The sequence below is a fragment of the Polyodon spathula genome, chromosome 5, assembly GCF_017654505.1.
Source record: "Polyodon spathula isolate WHYD16114869_AA chromosome 5, ASM1765450v1, whole genome shotgun sequence".
In the NCBI taxonomy this organism is placed as follows: Eukaryota; Metazoa; Chordata; class Actinopteri; order Acipenseriformes; family Polyodontidae; genus Polyodon; species Polyodon spathula.
Window position 1 is genome coordinate 24,704,517 of NC_054538.1, and position 24,118 is coordinate 24,728,634.

At 36.2% G+C, this 24,118-nt stretch overlaps 1 protein-coding gene across 1 annotated transcript in view; it reads left to right on the forward strand.

Annotated features, from left to right (window-relative positions):
- Positions 1–24,118, forward strand: part of LOC121316384 (collagen alpha-1(XXI) chain-like) — a 90,121-nt gene that overhangs the window by 26,031 nt on the left and 39,972 nt on the right. Inside the window, exons 7-14 of the mRNA XM_041251462.1 lie at positions 2,606–2,779; positions 3,659–3,736; positions 4,566–4,574; positions 6,704–6,793; positions 8,327–8,389; positions 14,759–14,812; positions 14,898–14,951; positions 17,356–17,409. Coding sequence (XP_041107396.1) covers positions 2,606–2,779; positions 3,659–3,736; positions 4,566–4,574; positions 6,704–6,793; positions 8,327–8,389; positions 14,759–14,812; positions 14,898–14,951; positions 17,356–17,409 — 576 coding nt within the window. The remainder of the gene's footprint in view (positions 1–2,605; positions 2,780–3,658; positions 3,737–4,565; positions 4,575–6,703; positions 6,794–8,326; positions 8,390–14,758; positions 14,813–14,897; positions 14,952–17,355; positions 17,410–24,118) is intronic.

The following is a 24,118-nucleotide window of genomic DNA, read 5'->3' on the forward strand; positions in this document are numbered from 1 at the left end:
TGATAGGGTGTGGTAGGAAGTGATGACAGAATCTTTGAGTTATATGCAACACAAGATGTTCCTGGTGCATAAACAATAACAACACGGTCACTCTTGCCGCCTTCTTCACCAGGTCCTGGATCCGCCGCTCCTCAGTACTCCGAATCCCTTTGGTACTCACGTCTGTGTCGGCACTTAATCCTCCAGTGAAGGCAGGGGTCAAAAGCAAACTGCATTTGTATTGATTTTCCAGCTCTGCTCCGCCTCGCTCCCTCACCTTCACTAAACCAACACACTCAGCTACACAGTTCCCTTATTAATCCGCTGCAGCCAGTTGCTAATCGATGTAACTGTCGCTGAAATCTCGGTCTTAATTAATTGTATAGCCGAGCTCCCTAAGATGGCTACAGCAACCGGACTCTATTCCTACTGTATCCACCATATTGTCAAGGTCACATCCATCAGTCAGCCTAGTGTGTCCGTCTGTCGATTGGCCAGTTTTACCACCCCAGTTTTATTCACCTTGTTACAGTGATCAAAAAATATAATTAGCATTTCCTGTTTTACAAGTTTTTACTCCACAAAGAACAGAAATATATTTTAATAACCCAAATAAATCTCTTTTGAAGCTAACTAGTTTTCAGGTTGTTAGCCAAGATATGACATAATCTGTGTAAATATGGCTGCAAGGGCTGTTTGCTTTTCATGGTCCCATGCCATACTTTGGTAAAAGAATGCCCAACTTGGAATGTTTTTCCAAGTGGAACTGTTTTCAGTCTCTACATGTTTTTTTTCTGCTGACAAGAAATACATTATGCTCCTATTTAAATAATTTGTTTTACTTAACTTTTAACAAAATCGAGAACATGAAATGTAGGAAAGTAAACAAAAAAAACACAATTACATAGAACTCTCATATAATAACTATGTACAGCTAGTCTACAGAATTTATACGCCTTCAGAGGTTAATGCCTTTAATTTTTGGGTTCATGTTGGAGGATTTGCTTGTCATCAGGAGTGATAACACTTTAAAATAACGGCTGCAAATTCATAATGAATTTTGACTGAACGCTATAGGAATAACACCTGAATACCTTTATGCACTTCATCTGTGTTCTGAAGTAATTCATTTTGAATTCAGCCCTGTTAATTCATGTGGTTTTAATTACCTGTATTCATTCCATGTTCCTTTGTAACAAATTATGTTGATTACATGTATAAGCATGGGTATAAGCATGGATCAATGCATGAATTAACACTTCTCACAATCCCTTGCTGGGCGAGTAAGAGGGTATTAATTAGGGAAGAATAAAGAGTGAATTTATTAGGAACAGGAAAAATAAATATCAAATAGAAATACAACCATGACATGCTTTACAATCAAATGTTCTCTTGGTCCTTGTGGTTCTTATTGTACTTTAGCTGATTTGGCAACAGCCAGTTCTTTGTAAATATGTCCACTGTAGTTGACTTTGCATGACTGCAAAGCATATACAGTACAGCTGGCGTTGTTACCTTCATCACACAACAAACCTAAAGGATGAGTTGTGGCACCTTTTTTATAACAAGAAAAAAAGCCTTTAAATGCAATAAGTCCATCAGAATTTTTTTTTTAAAGCTCAAATACACCACAACGTGGTATTTTAACATTATTCATTACACTGCACATATGTGGTGGATCATTAATACTCCTGTCAGTAACATTTAATTGTCAACTATCTTCTATTTTAAATATACACATTATTGCTATATATAAACACATGTTATCAATCAATCTTCACTCCTATCTTTCGCTATTTTGTGACTTTTAGACTTTCCTGCAGAATATTTTGCAATGTGTGAGTCTGGGAACATGTCTACTACAGGTTTGCTGAACTAGTCACAGCATGCAAAGGTCTCTGCATATGTAACTTTCTTAATCTCTGTTTTTTCTCTGGCAACAAAAGATGTTATTAATTGAAGCGCTGGTTTTCTGAAGGCCACTGGCTTTCTGGTGTTTTTTGTGATCTTGTTCTTGCCAAACATCATTCTTGCTCCCTTGTCCTTCCATTAAAATCAGCCCTGCATTGTTTACAGAAAGTATGTCTTTTTCCAACATTAATTAGGATTATGGGAGAATATGTTGTCATCCAAGAAGCTTGAAATGTTTTTTTTTTTTTTTTTAAATCTGAGAGGGCTTATCGCACATGAACCCATCAAAGATAATCATAAAGTATGTGAGCTTACCTGGTACAGGGCTCCCTTGGGTCCTAAACCCTGCAGACGGGGTTGCAGTAACCACAGACCATACATGACTTTTGCAGAAAGCAAAATATGATAAAAAATTGGTCCTGGGAGTTGCCAGGGAGAAGTGTCCAAAATACGGGAGTCCTGGCCAATAAGGGAGAGTTGACAGGTCTACATGCTAGAAGAAATTTTAGTTCTGTAGAACCTGTTGTTTGGTATGCAGATTGCAACTGTGCTTTTGTATACTACCGGTATGTTATTTATATGTGCATATGGAATGGAACTAGTGTTGCATCTAAAGATCTCCCTTTACAATGACTAGCTCTCTGTTTGGAGCATTGGTGTTTGTCATGTTTTTTCTTTCCATCCTATTGCAAAATTTTACTTCTTTTTCTTGTAGAAACTGTTTGATGAAAACTGGCATCAGATAAGGCTCCTAGTATCGGAGGAGGAGGTTACACTGTACGTTGATAACCAGCAGATAGAAATTCTGGAACTGAGTCCTGTTCTTGGTATCTACATCAATGGAAAAACACAAATAGGAAAGTACTTCAGCAAAGAAGAAACTGTACCAGTAAGTTTCTTTCAGAAAACATTTCATAAGCTGATTTTGAAAAAAGAAGACATGTATTTCATATCGTTTTTAATGCATGTTTATCACTTCTAAAGATACACATTATTCTTATATACATTAGTCTTTTTATAGAAATCCTAAACAGTGGAAAGGAAACATCACGTTGTGTGAAACACTTGATCAAAGATTTATAAAAAACAGAGGTTAAGCAGCACAAGGCTGAATTTTTGAGGTTGTCACATCCAACCGGATACCATAATGTGATGGCAAAAAACTCAGAGAATAAAAAAACCCAGAGGATTTTGTATGAAGTCTTAACACAAACCATCCAGATTTTCACGAATAGTGCATCCGGTAAAGGGGCTCTGTGTGGAGTGCAGAATGCACCTTATAGCCTGGAAATCGTAGGCTCATGTCCTGGCTATGTCATTGCCGACTGTTGTCCTTCAGCACTATAGGTCTGGTGGCTTCCCTGTGGATCCGCAGTGCGAAAAATGACAGACTGGCAGGAACACATTTTGGAGGATGCGTGTTTCAGCCTCTGTTCTCCAAGTCGCCAGGGGGTTGCAGCGGTGAACTGGGATAAAAATAATAATTGGGCATTCCAAATTGGGGAGAAAACCAGGGTAACAAACATTGACGATGACTAAATTTATCCAAAAAAAAAAAAAAATCATCCAGATTTGTAGTTTCCATTTCACTGTTACTTCCATTTGCAGGCTACAAGATTATGGAGTCTATCTTAATGTCCAAATGTAGCAGATCTAAATGCTGCTATTTAACTCTGTCCAGATGAGCTTTTCTTATATCTCATAAACTCTTATAAATCCCAGTACCTAATATTGCCATTTACAGTGATTGTATAATAATGTTTTCCAGTTTGAGCTGCAGAAGCTAAGAATCTACTGTGACCCAGAGCAAAATAATCGTGAAACCGCATGTGAAATCCCTGGAATTGTAAGTACAAATGGATGTTAAATTACTATAATGTCTTTGATAGCAAAACTGTTTCTAGTACATAGATGATAATACATTTTCACTCTTAAATGTGTCTCATTCCTACATAGTATTCTGGACAAAAAGGTGTAAAATGGGTACATTAAAGGTATAATCTTGGGATAAGAGGCAACACTGATTGCAAACCACACTCTTTAAAATTTTTGTATTTTGAACAAACCCCAGTGTACTCACAATCAAATATGACTTGCAACTAGTTCTCTAGTATTTACTTATGTATTATTTGACTTGTTAAGTAACTGTAGCTAACAAAATAGTTCCATAAGGTTACCCTGTCAGGCATGCCAATTCACTATAAATGTCTCAAATGTGCTTTATTAAAAGAAACATGTTTTAGCAAACACAATATCTAGTACTACAGCAGGTTAAAGAAACTTTTGTTTGCAAGAACTGCTTTCAGGTTGGTTTACACTTCCTGGGTGAAATTGTCCTCACCCCTTAAGGACATTCATTCTTGTCAATAACCAACCAGCTGCTTCCTCCAAGCATGCTTTGACCCAGAAGACACTGCTGGGGTGACATGATCTAGGAAGTCTAGCAGTAACAGACTCCATAGAAAGCAAGGCAAGAAAATTGAGAACTGTCTTTGTACTTATTAAAGCCAGATGTCATGCTACTACCTATTTGAAAACTTTAAAGTGAATAAAAGTGCATGATATCTAAGATTTATTAAAACATTGTGTTAACTGTAACTACTTAAAAAAATCTGACTGTATGCGAAACTAGCATGTTTTTAATGTGAATATAATCTAATAATCTGTGTTTTCAGGATGGTGAGGTATGTACTGTGGCTTGTGACCCTACTAATTGACAAGGTAAATGTCCCTTGTATTTTCATTTTGGATCTCAATAATCAGACTAGGTGAGTTTTGGCAGTTTGACTTTATTCCTATTTTCTTTTCCCTTGCCAAATAAGGACATCCTATTTTATTCTAGTTATAGGAATAGGACCAGGAATACAAAGGGGTAAATTCCTTTTAGGAATTTAAAAAAATAAAATGTGTGTTAATGAATAACTATATATATATATATATATATATATATATATATATATATATATATATATATATATATATATATATATATATATATATATATATACACACACACACAGCTCTGGAAAAAATTAAGAGACCACTGCAAATTTTTCTTAAATCAGCATCTCTACATGTATGGCAGCCATTCCATTCCAGTGTCTGTTGAATTCCAACACAGGCACACCTCATTCTACTGAATGAGGTACTGATTAGGGGATCACCTGAACCAAATCTTATTTAACGAGGAAAAGTATAAAAACCACTCCTGTGGTCATCACTATCCTCTTGCAATAGGACCAGCTGGATGGCAAAACAGTGCTAGTAGTACCTCAAAAGTAATTGGAATCAAAAAATAACTATTGACCATGCCCAAAGAGTTGAAAAGGAAAGTTTTGAGTGAGGAAAAGAAGGGTTCAATTCTGGCTTTACTGGCAGAGGGATACAGTGAGCGTCGGGTTGCTTCCATCCTTAAAATTTCAAAGACGGCGGTTCATAAGAACAAGGTCAAGCAGCACACATTGGGGACAACAAAGCTACAGACCGGCAGAGGGCGAAAACGACTCTCCACTGACCGGGATGACCGCCAACTCATTCGAATGTCACTCAGCAACCGTAGGATGACATCAAGTGACCTACAAAAAGAATGGCAAACGGCAGCTGGGGTGAAGTGCACGGCGAGGACGGTTCGAAACAGGCTCCTAGGGGCAGGGCTGAAGTCGTGCAAAGCTAGAAAAAAGCCCTTCATCAATAAGAAGCAAAGAAGAGCCAGGCTGAGGTTTGCAAAAGACCATAAGGATTGGACCGTAGAGGACTGGAGTAAGGTCATCTTCTCTGATGAGTCCAATTTTCAGCTTTGCCCAACACCTGGTCGTCTAATGGTTACACGGAGACCTGGAGAGGCCTACAAGCCACAATGTCTCGCACCCACTGTGAAATGCAGTGGAGGATCGATGATGATCTGGGGGGTGCTTCAGCAAGGCTGGAATCAGGCAGATTTGTCTTTGTGAAGGACGCATGAATCAAGCCAAGTACAAAGTTGTCCTGGAAGAAAACTTGCTTCCTTCTGTTCTGACAATGTTCCCCAACTCTGAGGATTGGTTTTTCCAGCAGGACAATGCTCCATGCCACACATCCAGGACAATCAAGGTGTGGACCACCAGATCAAGATCCTGTCATGGCCAGCCCAATCTCCAGACCTGAACCCCATTGAAAACCTCTGGAATGTGACCAAGAGGAAGATGGATGGTCACAAGCCATCAAACAAAGCCGAGCTGCTTGAATTTTTGCGCCAGGAGTGGCATAAAGTCACCCAACATCAATGTGAAAGACTGGTGGAGAGCATGCCAAGACACATGAAAGCTGTGATTGAAAATCTGGGTTATTCCACCAAATATTGATTTCTGAACTCTTCCTAAGTTAAAACATTAGTATTGTGTTGTTTAAAAATGAATCTGAACTTATTTTCTTTGCATTATTCGAGGTCTGACAACACTGCGTCTTATTTGTTATTTTGTCATTTTCTGCAAATAAATGCTCTAAATGATAATATTTTTTTTTGGATTTTGGGAGAAATGTTGTCAGTAGTTTATAGAATAAAACAAAAATGTTCATTTTACCCAAACACATAACTATAAATAGTAAAACCAGAGAAACTGATAATTTTGCAGTGGTCTCTTAATTTTTTCCAGAGCTGTATATATATATATATATAATATCTATATCATATATATATATAGAAATAGATAATATATATATATATATATATATATATTAGTGTTGTTATTTATAGCCTGTTTTTCTTAATAATGTGATCAGTTAAGATTTGCTACAGTGCGTTAAACATATTCATGTACTTCTGTTTCTGTTCTAGTGTGTAAATGGTCCTGGTGATACTGCTATTGAGCGAAGTCCCGCTCCTTGCACATGCCCTCGAGGACCACCTGGACTACCAGGTTTGATGGTCAGTTTATATATTACAAATTGCCTTTCCCTTTGTGCCTTCTTCAAAATGGGGCCCAATGAAGGGTACTTATTAATGCATGTACCAATAAGTTATAGCACCCAATGGCTTCATTTTGAGATATATGTTTTTTATTTAGAGATATATTTAAATGGCTTCCTGTTCATTAGGTGATATCTCTAAATGACTTCCTGTTCATTTTGAGATAGCATATAATGAAAAGGAAGTCATGTAGAGATACCTTGGAATTCAGTTGAATGACTGATTAGGAATGGACACAGCTGTATAAAAGGCTGAGCTGTATAAAATAGTTAATGTTTCACACACACAGGGATGGGTGTCAGTGAGGACGAGAGAGAGAGAGAGAGAGAGAGAGAGAGAGAGAGAGAGAGAGAGAGAGAGAGAGAGAGAGAGAGAGATAATAACAATTGCTATTTGTACTGGATGCACCAGCACTGTGTTTGTTAGTGTTTTGTTTGTCCATTTGTTTCGGCCAACTTGCCATTTTGTTTGTTCTGTGTTACCCTGTCGCTTGCTCTTTGAACTATTGCTCTGTTTACCATTTGCTGCTTCCTTAATCACAGTAGTCACATCTTCGATCTAAGTTAAGTTGTTATTATTAATTGTTAGTTATTGTTATAAAAATATATGTCAAGTGATTATGCTTGAGGTCATCTCATAAAACATATATTTACCTAAGTTTAGAACCTACATGAATGTAATCAATTACTCTATTTGAAAAAAAAACAATTTTTAGATTTTGTAATGGCTACATGTTCGTAATGGAAAAACAGGCAAACTGTTCTTGAAATGATGGTTTGATTAATGCCTACTAAATCATACACAAAATGTTGGAAGGAATCGGAATGCCAATTCAAGGGTACTAATGGGGATGAGTCATTGGTGGAATAATACAGCAGAGGTAATATTTCCATATGTTGGCATTGTATTAATAATAGCACTATGGTATTCCTTTGCAGTACCGGTATCATATCATTACCTGAGCCATATGCTATCTTGTCAAGACTATGCAATAGTTTCCAAATGCACTGGGTGTAACTTTTTAAATAGTCTTAACTTCTCTGGTGATGTATCCATGCACTCAATGGTGATAAATAATGTAACCTTATAAAAATATTTTTGCAAGAGTTTAAATTCTTGGTTTTAAGTTCTGGCAAAGATTAAATACAAAACATATTTTCCTATTAACAGTGCTTGTTATATATCAATATTTTATAACACATTTCACTTTAAAAAAAAAAATAAGTCAATGTTTGAGTAAATTTTCAAAGTATTTAGATGCTTAAGAATCCTGAATTGAAACAAACCATTTTAGGAATGAACATTCTAGCATGAACATGCTTTTAATTTTTGACATTGTTCATTACAATATGTTTTGTCTTTTAAACTCTAGCTAGGCTCACTGCCAGTTTTATATGGAAAAGTGTATTTTAACCATACCTGCTTGAGGGAAGAAGAAAAAAGGTCCAGTTAAAGCCAGTTGGTTGCTAATGATGAACTGCTTTTTTACAGGGAGCACGTGGCCCGACTGGAGATCCAGGTGATTCTGGAAGGCCTGGTACAGATGGTAAGCCTGTGAGTACTGTAAAGTTTAATATAAAACATCAATACATACATGTGGCTTGATTTTTTAAATCAGTGTACTTGAAATCTGAGTTTGGTAAAACTTTACAATGTGTTTTCTAAGTGTTTATTATTATGGTTATTTATTGCATTGTACCTACTGTATATAACCACATGGGTAATGCAATTTCATTATGTGTATATATATATATATATATATATATATATATATATATATATATATATATATATATACGACACTCAGATACATGTCAGTCAAGTTTTCCGGCCTTGTATTAAGAATTTACAAGTGAACTGTGACATTAGGGCCTCATCGAGCACTGTATTCTGCAATTTTGAATACTGACTTTGGATACTGTTTTAATTCTGGAAACTATTTTTTTTTTTTATAATCTTTTGCCAAATTGCTTTCCCTTTTATGTTTTATGCAGTTCTGTGCATGGGTAACATTTTGATTTCATTTACCGTTAATGTTAAAATAAACAGACACAAACAGTAAGCAAGTGTTTGTTACAAGACACATAACATTATAGTTTGGTACCAAACTGTACAGGTGTGTAGAGTATTTAATTTCAATTGGACATTGGATATATTTCTAGTTTGGAGCTTGTATTGGCACAGGTAGTGTTTACTTTAAGATGGCGTAACACAATATTACAAGGCATAGTTAAACACTAGCCCTACATTTTCATACTACCATTTAAGTGACTCGCATTATGCAACTAATTTATGTTTAGAAGGACATTAAACATGTTGAAATAATTTTCTATTCATTTATAGCCTCAATAACTGGGCAGTCAGTTGGCATGTGAAACTACAGTTGTCATATTTGTTTACAATCTTCTAGACAGCCGTTAAAATTATGTTTGTGTGCTTCTCAGTATTTACTTTTGAAATTGCATGTTGAGAAGTATGTGTATCATAGTACTAAAAACTGCATCTAGCTGTTAGACCACGTGTGGTAAAGGGTCATTAGGTTGCAAAGCTCTTGCGAGTTGTATCTCACTAAGGGATTTAATTGTGACGAGCCAGATGCAGTTATTTTGATGCCTAGGTATTCTTGTAAGAAATATAGCTAATCGGTACCAGACCATGCAGACCATGCTAAGGCAGTTATTTGGCCACAGGCACATATTTATGTTTCTAATAAGGTTGAGGACACATTATTTTTGTATCTTTAGTTAACTAACTACATATTAAAAAAAAAGGATGACATTAAAATACAGACTAATTCAGTTGTACAAAAGTAGAGATTGAGAACACAGAGTAAATAGACATAGAAGTGCTGACTTTAGTTCCTCTATTCCGACATCAGAATTGCAGTTTTTGTAGCATACACAACACTATGGTTTCCCGGGCACAGCTTTCAATACTACTTGTAATACCAATTGCCCACGCAGTCCATGTATTTTTTTCTGTTGAAAGGCAAAGCTAGTCTTAATATATAAGTTGATAGAACAAACCCATCTTCAAGTGCTCTGCTCAGGATTGACACACAGTGTCAACTAAGTTTAGATTTTTTTAGGGCTATGAAAAATCTTGAAATCTTATAGTATGTAATTCAGCCAATTATCCACTGTTTCGTGTTTAGGCAGACTATTTGTAATCTGATTTTTGTTGTTGTTGTTTTTCATCTAGAAAGTCATTAACTTTAATAGCTACAATTTACAGCTGTGCATGGCTTTCAACTTGGCCAGGATGGATAAGGGTGTAGATAATGATGCGCATTTGGATGACACCCTTATCTTAAGGAAAAGATCTCGCTTTAAATGACATATTGGTTGTTGACAGATCTCTTTACAATAATTCAAAAACTGTACTGTAAAGCTATGCCTTTCAGCCTTAAATATATAAGTAGGGCTTCTGATTTTCAACTTTTATACTCTCTTAAGAATTCAGTAATACCTGTTAAGCCATTCATATATCTAAATCACAACAGAAACATAATTTACAAGGAACTAATCTTTATTAAAGTTTAATGAAAACTAAAGTATTTTATGCTGGACAAACAGTATTGATATTAATAAAGATGAGTCACTTCTGCTTTTAAATGTAAAAGTAAGCCAATGAAGTTGTTTCATAGATTTATTTATTTAATTTGGAATCGCCAATTATTTCTCATTTTCTCCCCAATTTGGAAAGTCCAATTATTATTATTTTTTTTATTTCAACCCTGCTCACTGCTGCCACTCCCACGCTGACTCAGAATACGGACACATGGTCCTCTGAAACGTGTGCCGTCAGCTTCTTTTTCACTCTGCAGACCATCCATGCAGCCACTGCAGAGCTACAGTGGCAGAGCACCAAGCAGCTCTGGACAATATACAAGCAGGCCTGCAGGCATCCGACCAGTCTACAGGGGTCGCTGCTGGTGGTGAGCCGAGGACACCTTCCCCACCCTGGCAGTTCTCGGTCAATTGTGCGTCGCCCCCTGGGAACTCCCGTCCACGGTTGGCAGTGATATAGTCTGGACTCAAACCGTCGTCTCCAGGACGTAGGGTGCATCCTTTACCGAATGCGCCACTCAGGAGCCCATAGATTTGTTTTTCACACTTAATCAATTTTACTATTAACGCATTTCTCAGTTGAGATTGAGATACACAAATGGCTCAACAGGTATTAGTTGAATTTTTAAAGGGGTATAAAAAAGTCAGGGTAAAACAACGAACACATCTGAAGTCCTATATATAAGGTTCCATGTGCAGCATAGAATTAAAGCTAATATAAGGATATGGATAATACTTTCCTTCTCTCCGTTACGGTACTGATAGTTAAAATGTCTAAATAAGAAACATCTGCAGTCAACCAATTTTGTCAGATCCTATTTTTAAATCTCTTGAAATAAATGCCCTTTCAAAGGGAAGATTTTACTGTTGTCTACCAGAAATTCAAAGATCTATGGGATGGTGCCTGCTCGTAAATGATCATCAGTTTTTAGGTTACCTTGCAAGATAAAAGAAGAGATATAACTTGGCTATTATCTTTATGAAAATTCAATGAATAAGCCATAATACATTATCATATATTTTTGGATTGGTTTCTATAAATATATAACTTTGATTCTGGTAGGTGAAGTTTCATCAAATCTTTTGGCTACTTCAATAGTTCTTTTTTGTGAAGACTTTTCAATAGGATCATCGTTTTCAGATAATTCTGGGGTGTGGTTGTGTACATTGAGAGGGAGTGTGTGTGTGTAGGTTAGGGGGACTAGGAGGTGAGAAGCTGCATTATGTGTGTTTTCTAGTCTTTTATTCCACAGTGGAAGTGAATTGCACATTCTGACTTTGTCTGAACCAAATGCTCCAGCAACATCCACAGTTCCACAGGAACGCTGACATGTAAACCTCATTGTAACCTTAAATAACAACTTTACTCACAAACCATGACCTTAATACAAACCTAAAAGTCACTGTCATATAGCAGAATGGATGTTCTCCATTGTGCACCACCGTTATTATCCTAATGATTGTTAGAATACACTTCATAGCATCTAATATCACAATAACAAGCAGACAGACTGTGCAAGGCCTTCAGTATTGTTGTAGTGACCATGCAGACAAATGCTCCGGCTCCTGCTGTAAGCATTATATTCTGCTGCACACTGTGCCAGGCCAGAGAAATTTGGGATTAGCAGTCAGTGTTATGAGCAGCTCAGCTTTCTGTACTGTTTTATTTGCATACATCTTGGACATATACTTAAAGTAATAAATAAGTAATATCATTATCTTCTGGAATTTTGGTAAAAAAACTAAACAAAACATGTTTTATAACTAATATGCAAACTGTTTTAAAATGGATAGAAACTATTTTCAAATGTATTTGTTTGATTAAGACAGTATTGTGAAATAAATTGCAATTTTGAAAGTTAATGTTTGATTTTTATGCTTTATTTTATTTGTAGACCTTTGCAGATTATTTCTAGAGAAATACAAATAATTATTTTTTCTGCGGGCAAACGTAAGTTATAATTGTTAAAAAATATTTCAATAAAATAAAACACATAATTAATGGTCTGTGAAAAGATTGCTGATTGCAGATGTTTCTCATTCTACCTAGCAAACACAAACTAATGAAGAGGAAAGTGTGATTCTCTAACCCTCAGCCTAGTTGAAATAAAACCACACATTGAATGGGAATATCAATATTTACATGGGGGTTGATGTTCATTGTTTACATTTAAGTGCTATACATCTTCCCTAGAGGATCATATGTTCCTGGATCACAAAGGAAAAATAAATTGATTCTGTTGACATTGACGGTATTACATTTTGGCAGTCTTAATCTTTTCTATCTCAGAATGATAGACTTTTAGATTATGAATGTTTTTTTTTGGTTAATGTACACAAAAGGGGTTTCTGAAATACTGTAATCCTGGTAATGGACAAATCCCAAGGTTGTGTGTAACGTGAAGAGATGATTTTATCATGATTGTGACTGTTTGCACCAAAGTGGAAGTACATATGTAATCTGAACAAGCCAAGATTATTTCCTATTTTAAAAGTATCAGCAGCTTTAAGCCCTTTCTGAAATACAGAGGTTTTTGATTTTTTTGTTGAATGTCTGTGTTCCACTGTGGGTTAAGTCATCCCATGTTGGCAAGTTGTTGTGCTTTGAACAACTGTAGACATCATGACGGTGTAACAGGAAGTGTTGTGTGTGATGCACTGCCGTTACAAATTCTGTCCCTTGTCGGTTGTTAAGATGCGCACGTTCGTTGTACGGTTCACGTCCAGCCTTTGCCCTGTTATAACAGCACCTCCTCATGTACCTGTAAAGTTAAACACTCCATGACAGCCCCCCTTTTATCGAGTCTTAAGTGATTGTACTGTAGCTAACAACAAAATAATTCCATACATTTTCCGCACTATACACTTCAGTTCACTATATAGGTCTCAAATGTTTTGAAAGAAACCTGTTTTATCAAACACATATTGCTGTTTTTAAACAGACATCTAGAGTGTATCTTGGGAAGTTCATCTATTTTTTCTCCATATTAAAATGATATAAAAATATACTGTTGTTTTTCATGCTAACAGTCTTTTCCTCTACCCACATCAGTGCCAAACATTTTGAAATAGCAGCAGTTTCGAGGATGGCTGTATTGAAATTCACTTTTGATGTTCGGATTTATGGTTTTTCCAGATTTACATTAAAGATCTGAGACTGTAATTGTCATTTAACAATGTGGGTGTGTAGCTATGAAAGCTAAATGTATTTGATTTTTAATGCCTAAGGTCAAGTGCTACTGAAAGAGTCTTTGTACACATACAAAAATATTCCTTGCACATGCTGCTTGACATTTACACACCAGAAGCTTATTAAAGAAGCTGTTTGTTTCATGATATTTTAACAAAAGACATGCCTTTTTAATGTGAAGTCTATCATTGTTTTAAAAAGATCAGGGGATTTAAAGATGACTATGTCGACTGCATGGTTCAGACGAAGGTCACATCTTTAGAAGATGAAATGCCCACAGATTATTTTATTAGATCGTGCACTGTAGTTCTTTGTTTTATAGAATCATTTAATTTTAACCCCATTCTAAAATCCCTGCCAGAATAGTAGCCATACTAGACAATAAAAACCTATTCACTGCTGTTATGAGCTAACCCTCTGCCAGTGATCTTTTTTGCTTGAAGATGCCTTGACATAGAATTGGTACTGTATAGTTGTAGAATTCAGTTGATTTTCAACACTAGGGAGGTAAATGCAGCCAGATACATATCCATTGAGGTGTGGAGTCCAGCATAATGCCTTGTCCAAAATATCCTAAACAGTCTTTAAATGACAGTGATGCCCCACCATGTCAGTTTACTTGTAAACAAGACAATTAATCACAGCATTTAACATATGACTCTGTGAATCTGGAAGTCTGGAAACTCTGTGTCTTGCAACATTGGAAACATTTGGGACTGGTTGATAGATAACATATGGAAATGCAATGGATTATACTGTAGTTTAAATTAGGAAAAAGATATCCTTTATGTTAAGACTTTTAGCACATATCCAATTAAATAAGTTAAGTTATGAGTTTATCCCTCAAGGACTAGAGCATTGCACTGCAGTAGTGAAGTGACAATCATATAATATATATATATATATATATATATATATATATATATATATATATATATATATATATATATATATATATATATATATATATATATATATATATATATATATATCTAATATAAAGTTAACCATTACACTGTGAAGTTGCTGGTGTGTGCCCAGCCTCTACCTGTAGCAGATATGATTAATAAAGAAAACACTTTAAAATGATTTAACTAAACTTAATCAATTAATATTTAATCACTTTAAAAATCTGTATTTAATGAATTTATTATTACATTTTAGGGTATCCCGGGACTTCCTGGAAATCCAGGACTTCAAGGCTCACCGGGTATTCAGGTAACACAAAATCTGCATCGATTAACTCTTTATCGAACTCGTTTATATTAAACAATAATCTCATTTAAATGTGTTTTCTTTCTAGGGACCACGTGGGATGATGGGATACAAAGGAGAGCCCGGGAGTCCTGGTGATTCGGTAGGAAGGTTGAAAAGTAAATGTACTTGTGCTGTGATAAAATCTTTATTCAAGTGTTATTCACACTGTAGTTAGACTTGCTAATGTGTATTTACTGTATGACCACATGTAACTGACTTTTTTTACTAGTGCTTTATGTAGTTGTGTGCAGTTACAAAAGAGTTACAAATTGAATTACAGTGTGAATAAAAACAAAATAAAGTTATTACATGTATGGCATTTTAATATATGGTTTGCATCTGTTGTCTTAACTGGCTCCTGCACATGTCTGAGGAGGGGTGTATTAAAGAGTTTAGCAATTGATTTGGTTAAATTCATTGGGTGAGATAACATTCAATGCAATGTGGCTAAGATACGATTGATCCAAATTAGGTACAGCAATACACTATTGGTCATTGACAGTGATTTCATGATATTAGTGCTGACAAATCCAGAAGCTACCAGCTACTTTCTAATAATACACCTTGTGTTGTCATGTGTTTGTTATCATTAAAAGCCAATTACTCAGCATGTGTTTCAGCACTGCAACAATGTCTACAGATCTCTAAATGAAGAACATTTGGCATTCAAGAAATGTTAATTGGTCGTAACATGACTGAAATATATTAAAATAGTTATTAAATATGTCTTCTAGTTTGTATTGGACATAAATGAAAAAGGGGGATTTATTTTATTTTAACTTCTATTTTTTTTTTCTTAATACTATGGAATAGTTGGACAATAAATGCAGATCGGAATTAATAATTACAGATTTATGTGTGTTTAATTAAAATTCTTCAGGCGTTTAACTGACGTGTTTGGGGTTACTTTCGAAAAATACTACAGTAGCTTCCAGCATATACTTTAACATCTCTTCCAAACAGATTCTTGCCTGGGGGCTTTCAGTTGTGTCTAGAGGAACTTTAGGGACACGGAAACGCAAATAAACAGTGAAATATCGTATACTCCCCATTTAAAGCTAGCACCTAAAGAAAAAGAAAAACAAATTAGCTTCCAGTCACTTAATATTTTTGTTTTATATTTCACTACTTAACATTGTGCATCAATCAGCATTGTTAGTTGAATGGGGTTTCAGGAAAATGTTCTTGACTGAATATTATAATTTACAGTGAAATAAACTATAGTTTTATTTCAGCGAGGAGAAAGCAGATTTCTCTTAGCCTGGTGGTCTGAATATAAAGAGCAGTTATGATAATTAAAGACTCAGAGCAAGATCAGTGACTTTCTTTCAACGATGATTATGCACAGTGTATATTTTGACCATTGTTTATATTAGATTTTATTTGTATTGTTGCATTTTTTTGAGCTTTCAATTATAGCGCTGGGATTTCCCAAACAGTAAAGTTAATTTCAGCTAATCTGTGTTTTTCACTCATTCAGGCTCAAGTCGGCCCCAGTCTGCACAGATTAATGGGGGGGGGGGCGTGTATATTTCTTAGAGCCTTTTTTTTTTGCTTGCCCACATTGAATACAATTAGGTCACATGGAAATTTGTAGATTTAGTTGAGGGTGAGTTTTCAGTTTCCAGTGGGCCGGCCATTAAATTATGATGAGCTATTCTCTAGCATTGTTATTTGAACAGGGTCAAGGAAAATGTTCTTGACTGAATACTATAATTTACAGTGAATGATAGCTGATCAAAATCACTAAATCATGTTAATTAAATTAAAATAAACTATAGTTTTATTTCAGCTAATAAATAAGCTCTGTTTTGGAAATGCATCATGCTAAACCCTGAAGCAGTCTGAATGGAAAATGACCTGACACTGCATGATACAGCAAGAATTTCTGTCCATGCTTGGTTTATGCATTCCATTATTCATTTTTTCATTTGTGAAATTGATTTCAGGGTTGAAGGATAACATGAGTCATTCTGCTTCAGGGGTTGCTGGTATTAAGCTATCTGATTGTGAAGAATAACGTTATTATGAACATTTGGGGTTTTCAAAATTGTTTTTTTTTTTTCGCCAGGGTTTCGTTTTCTGCCAAATCTTAAGACTGTTGGATTCATCCATTATAGTAATATTACAAAATATGCAGTACCCTCCAACAAATATCAGGACAGATGAGTACATGCTGAAAAAAACATTTGCTGTTTGTTTTACCCCTCTCAAACCCCTGTGTTAAGAATAATACTTCTTTCAGCAGGTTTCCTTTGACTACAGCTTTGTTTGTGAAGAGCAATCATTTGGGCTCTCATTTCACTGATCAATTCACATTTTTCTTTTGTTTTAGTGGTTGCTAAAGCACGATTGTCAAAGTTCAACAGTAACCGGCAGGCAACTTGTTGTAGTCCAAGTTTCTACCAGATTTCCAACCAACACCTGTTACAAAGACAATTGGTTACTGTATGTTTCACAATGTGAAGAATTATTTCACATTTAATGATTGCTAAATCTTTCAGGGTGAACGAGGAGTCCCTGGATTGCCTGGTTCACCTGCACCACAAGGAGAAAAGGTAACTGACAGGCCTATGTGTTACATATGCCATTATCAAAGACAACCCATTTTGAGAAATGGACTTAGAAAAATACTTTGGATTTTTCTCATTGCATATACAGTAGACTCCCGTTAATCCGTGTTTCAATAATTTGTGTTTCGATATTCCGTGAGGTTTAATACAGTACATTATCAAAATGTATTAGTGCATAAATCATCTGATCTATGCAGATGTGGGCATTCACGCACTTTATTAGTGTGTAAATCAACGTATCTGTGTGGAATCGGATGGTCATTAATTTAATTAAATTGAGTACAGTATAGTGCAAGCCAACTGACATTATTGTATTGTAGTTACAGAAACCAGTGACAAGCGAGCAGAAAGCAGATTTCTCTTAGCCTGGTGGTCTGAATATGAAGAGCAGTTAATTAAAGACTCAGAGCAAGATCAGTGACTTTTTTTCAACGCTGATTATGCACAGTATATATTTTGACCATTGTTGACGGAATATTTTATTTGTATTGTTGTTTTTTGAGCTTTCAATTATAGCGCTGGGATTTCCCAAAGAGTAAAGTTAATTTCAGCTAATCTGTGTTTTTCACTCATTCAGGCTCAAGTCGTCACCAGTCTGCACAGATTAATGGGGGGGCGTGTATATTTCTTAGAGCCTTTTTTTTGCTTGCCCACATTGAATACAATTAGGTCACATGGAAATTTGTAGATTTAGTTGAGGGTGAGTGTTCAGTTTCCAATGGGCCAGCCATTAAATTATGATGAGCTATTCTTTAGCAACAAAAACAAAATGGTGGCCAGTATCTCACAATACCTACAGTGAGTATTACACATATGTATTAAATTATATCATTAAACAAACGATGCAGGTAAAATGCTATATTTTATATTTTCCCATTTCACAGAAATGGAAAAATAATTAAAAGTGAAATAAATTGTCTGAAGACCTCTTCTCATTGTACACTGCAGCATAGGCCAATCTAACACTTATAGCCTTAAAGCAATTGTTTAGCTAAAGAAATATGTAGCCTCTTAAACTATCCACTGCAAACTTGGAGTTGCTAGAAGTATAAACAGAAATAATAAATCTCCAGGTGAGGCACAATAAATATATTAAGGGATGCAAGCTGCAAAAAGGCCTGTGGCATTCCATGTTCTGCAAACTTGTTGCTGATAGAGGTCACAGACATCTGATAAAATTGCCAACTTTGATCTTGAAAATCCTATCCAATTACAGTCGTAAACATCTGTACTTGTGTCTTGTTTAGTTATATTCCAGCATTGCATTGAAGCCTAGCCAAAGTTCTCTTTCTTCAGTGTCCTTGAACAAGAATAGATGTGATGTCTGTGTTAAATTGGAAGCTGTAAATCATGTCTTTTGTTGCTTTATGTGGAAATTGCAAGATTTTACAATAATGATTCTGTTCAGGCTTTAGTCACAAATGAAGACTAGAACAACAGTCTAAGTTTTTCACAAATAGCTCATGGGCACGTATATAATGTAATTTCCTTATTAAACAGTGAGCAGATAGGTTTGTTGATTGTTTGAGTAGTATTGTTCCTTGGGATAACAAAAGATTATTGTGATTTCATAAAAATCTGGTTTCTATTGGCATGATTGAAGGTGGCCTGTCTGTAAGAGAAGTTGCCCAGAGAATGAGATGTTCTGCTTCAACAATCAGCAGATTAGTCCAGAGCAACCAGGAAACCAGCTCTGTGAGGGACAGGCCATGTGCTAGAAGGCAGAGGGTCATCACACTGGCCCAGGATGATCACATTCGACTGATCCATCTGCATAATCGTTTTCAGACTGCAGTGGCTACAGCATGAGAAATTCAAGGAAGAAATAACCTGTGCATCAGCAGAATGACTGTAGCTCGCCGTCTGCATGAAAATGATTTGAATGCTTGGAGGCCGTTCAAGGATAACATGTTGACAGCTGAGAGATGAATTCGCCATCTTCTGTGGGCCAGAGAACATCTGAGGTGGCGGCAGAGAGAGTGATGGAGTGTTTTATTCACCATTGAATGCCATTTTGCACTTCACAGACCTGACAGAAGACAACATGCGTGGAGATGTAGTGGTGAGCGTTACTCTAACTGTTGCATTGTCCAAGCCAACCGGTGGGGCAGTGGAAATGTGATGATGTGGGGAGGAATCTCCTTTAACAGAAGAACGCCTTTGGTGCAGAGTGAGGGCATCCTTACTGCTCAGTGATACATTGACGAAGCAACAGTTTTTCCGTTCCTGCAAGCCAATCCGGAAGTGTCGATTTTCCAGCAGGACAACGCAAGACCACACAGTGCTAGGATTACAATTGCACGGCGTCAAGAAAACAATGTCGAGGTCTTGCCGTGGCCAGCTTTTTCTCCTGACCTGAGTCCAATAGAACATCTTTGGGAACAAATCGCCAATGTCATCCAGAGGAGGCAACCGTGACAAGCCAACCTTTGCTGCCAGCTGGCTGCAGCTGCACAGGAAGAGTAGCAGAACATCCCACAGCAGTCTAATCCAGAGGCTGATCAGGTCTATGTGTCAACGCTGCCAGGATTGTATTAATGCTCAGGGAGGTCATACCTATACTAACTTTCTAATGTTTTCATTTTGACAGTGTGTCACGTTTCACACTGAAAATATATCACAATTCTTTGACCTGTATTTTTGTTCACATCTTGTGTGATTTTGTTTGATATTTATACTTAAAATATTTGATTAAATCCTTTAGACCAGAGTGCTCCATTTATTTTGTGCATCAGTATAGTTTTGCGATATTGACAGTTTTTTTAAATAGTAAAAAATACAGTTTAAGTCCCAGATTGATATTTTTATGGGACATATTTGAAATATCAGTTCAGAGCTTCCTCACACTCTAGAGCAAGAGGGCTTCCCTGTACTTCATCTGGGCCTTGTGGCATGGCCAGTAGACAAATTTGCCTGTTAACAGCATCAGGGGTAATCCTATTGTATTGTTGGCCTAACAACATGTTAGAGAAATGTAATTTTCAAATATTATCCAAATGCTGTTTTTACAACTCCTTTCTAACTGCTATTATAATAAGAATCATTAAAACAAATTACCACTAGGTCAGTTGCCAAGTAAGTTACTAAGTCATTGGCAGCAGCACATTGAGCATCACATACTGTACAAGCACTCAGTAAATTGATTTGCTTCCTGTAACTGAACACAAGTGTATGGGGTTCCTATTGGCAACACTGCAGCAGTATGTAAAACCCAGAGGCTTCAGGAAAGTCAAGCAGATGACTGGCATTAAGTGATACAAGGTATTTACAGGAACTGAAGCATACAGTGTTTAAAGTGACTGACACAGCAAATCTGGAGCAGATTATTATTAACCCACACTTCTGATTTATTCCAAACTTTACTGGATTACAGGATTTTTTCTTTTTAACTGAACCCTTTAACTGATTTATACCCGATTTTTAGTGTACGATTCAATATTTTCCGGGTAATATTTTCTAGGAAATACACAATATTTTCATTAAAATGGCCTACGCTGTATCCTAGAATAAAGCAGGTACTTTTAGATGTGAGAGGATCAAATAACGTTCAACCCTTGCACGTGATTTGTTCTCTGTTGCTTCACAAACACATTATCACCTGATTTCGTTGGCCAATGGCCAATCAAAGTCTGATTATTGTGGCAAGTGCTGGGCGTAGAACTAGCTTGATGAAAAGCTAAATTGAAATACATGAAAATATAATATTTTGAGTGGATATGGAATGGGGCAAAAATGTAAATCAGTTTATGAATATTTGAAAGAAAATGAATGTTTTGAAATGTACAAAAAACCAAATAGCAGAAGTGGGCCAGAAGAGGAGGAGGGTGCATTGCATTGCAAATACTGCTGCATTGAGGTATATGTTCACACTGACAGAATACAAGAAAAGTAAGCGACACATTAAACTAAAGCGAAAAAGTGAAGTGAAAGACAAGCAATCCATTTCTGTGACTTGCACATGTGCTTTAATAAAAGACAGAGTGCAGAATGACTGTTAATGAGTGCTGTGCTTTGCTGAAGAGACACTGTTTATTGCAGAGGCGTGTATTGGTGACTTTGTGAAACAGTACTGTCCATCAGCTAAAACACTGCCTGACACCGATAATCGTAAATATTTGACAGAAAAAGATGATGCTTTAGTTGGTAAACTTATGGAACACTTTGATGGAAATGTTCAGTTTGATTTGTGACGCGTCTCCTGATACATTGGACCATCCAATTCTGTCAATTTTCATTTCTTTTTATGATTTCAAGGTGAATAAACCTGGCTTGTTTTGTGCTGATGTCACATTCATACCTTCTGCAGATACTAGCTCTGTCAGCACAGAGATTACCCAAAAGTTTGCAAAGTACCAGCTAACTTGGGAATATGTGTCCTCGACTTGCACAGATTCTGCTTCATCATACATGCCAGGGAAATTAAACTTAATCAGAAACCAGAACTGCTACACATCGTATTCCACGTGTAAAGTGTGTATACTGAGAATTTCCAGATTTTATTTCCAGATTTTTCCTGATATTTTCAATTAATTAAAAACACATTTTTACTGATTGTATCCTGGGAAAGATAAAAAAAGGAAAATGTGCAACACTAAGTATTATTCATTTACTCTAACATTAGGAGTATAGAACAAAGAGACTAAATAACGGATAGTTTCAATCATGAAAAATACAAAGATCTTGCTGATCTTGATACTGTCGTACCCTGTCTCCTGCCTCTTGCCTGAATATTCATTATTAAGTGGATTCTATTACACAGAAATTCACGTTTCAATAAAAATACCTTTAATTTTGTGATTCCATGAGTAGGTAAATAGTAACTGCACTATACATGTGTAATTAGTGTCACATAAAAAGTGTTTTTGGTGTCTGAAATCACTGTTTTTACATAGTAGTCACTTAGTAAATCCATGTGTATTTGCTGTGGCAGGGCAGATCCCTGCCTATAAATAATGTGGTGTTTATGTGCATTTTGGTGGTGGTTGGCAGGAATGGGGATACTCCCTAGCCCTGCCAAATACTTGTGAGAATGGGACTGTTCCCAAATAAGAGAATTGGTGTTAACTGGGAACAGCCACAGAGAATAAAAAGATAGCTATAAGCATCATTAAGGAGAGGACTGTCAAGGAGCTGATAGTGTATATGTTCAGCCAAGGAGTACTGTGTGTAGAAAAATAAGATATTGTGTGTTTATAATTTTAAGTAAATGTGTGCGACCGGGAAACAGTTTAGCTATCCAGTGATGTTGAAAGTTAAGAATGTTTTTGTTGGTAAACAGCTTAGCTGTCCCAACCTGTTAGTTAAGAAAAGCTCTGTTTAGTGCAGGTCTCCAAGTGGGTAGACTAGGGTTGGAGAAAACCACATGAGTACATGCATCCATCATGCCGCATGTCAACATCGCAGGCTGGTCTTGGTGATCTGATGGTGTGGGGTGTGTTTTCATGGCACACATTGGGCTCCTAGATAAAAGTGGAGCAACGTTTGAATGCCACAGGATATCTGAACATCATTGCCAATCAGGTGCATCCCTTCATGGCAGCAGTGTATCCATCTGCTAATAGATTTTTTCAGCAGGATAATGCCCCATGCCACAAGGCTAAGATTGTCCAGGAATGGTTCCACAAACATGACAGTGAATTCAGCTTACTGCAGTGACCTGCCCAGTCACCAGATCTCAATCCAATTGAACATCTGTGGGATGAGATGGAACAAGCAATTCAGAGTAGAGATCCACTACCAGTCAACTTGACAAAACTGTGGAAAGCATTGGAGTCAACATGGGCCAGCAGCCCTGTGGAATGCTTTCGACACCTTGTAGAGTCCATGCCTTGAGGAATTGAGGCTGTTCTGAGGGCAAAAGGGGGTGCAACTCAATATTAGGAAGGTGTTCCTCATGTTTTGACAGAATTGGATGGTCCAATGTATCAGGAGACGCGTCACAAATCAAACTGAACATTTCCATCAAAGTGTTCCATAAGTTTACCAACTAAAGCATCATCTTTTTCTGTCAAATATTTACGATTATCGGTGTCAGGCAATGTTTTAGCTGATGGACAGTACTGTTTCACAAAGTCACCAATACACGCCTCTGCAATAAACAGTGTCTCTTCAGCAAAGCACAGCACTCATTAACAGTCATTCTGCACTCTGTCTTTTATTAAAGCACATGTGCAAGTCACAGAAATGGATTGCTTGTCTTTCACTTCACTTTTTCGCTTTAGTTTAATGTGTCGCTTACTTTTCTTGTATTCTGTCAGTGTGAACATATACCTCAATGCAGCAGTATTTGCAATGCAATGCACCCTCCTCCTCTTCTGGCCCACTTCTGCTATTTGGTTTTTTGTACATTTCAAAACATTCATTTTCTTTCAAATATTCATAAACTGATTTACATTTTATCCCCATTCCTCATCCACTCAAAATATTATATTTTCATGTATTTCAATTTAGTTTTTATTTTGTGTATATATAGATATAGGTATATCATTATATATATATCCCTATATATATATATATATATTTCGAAATATATATATATTAATATATATGATTATATATATATATATATATATATATATATATATATATATATATATATATATATATACTGTAAAGATATTTTTGACATTAAAAACACATTTTCTGTGCAACAGTACTGTCCATCAGCTAAAACACTGCCTGTGATTTCTATGTG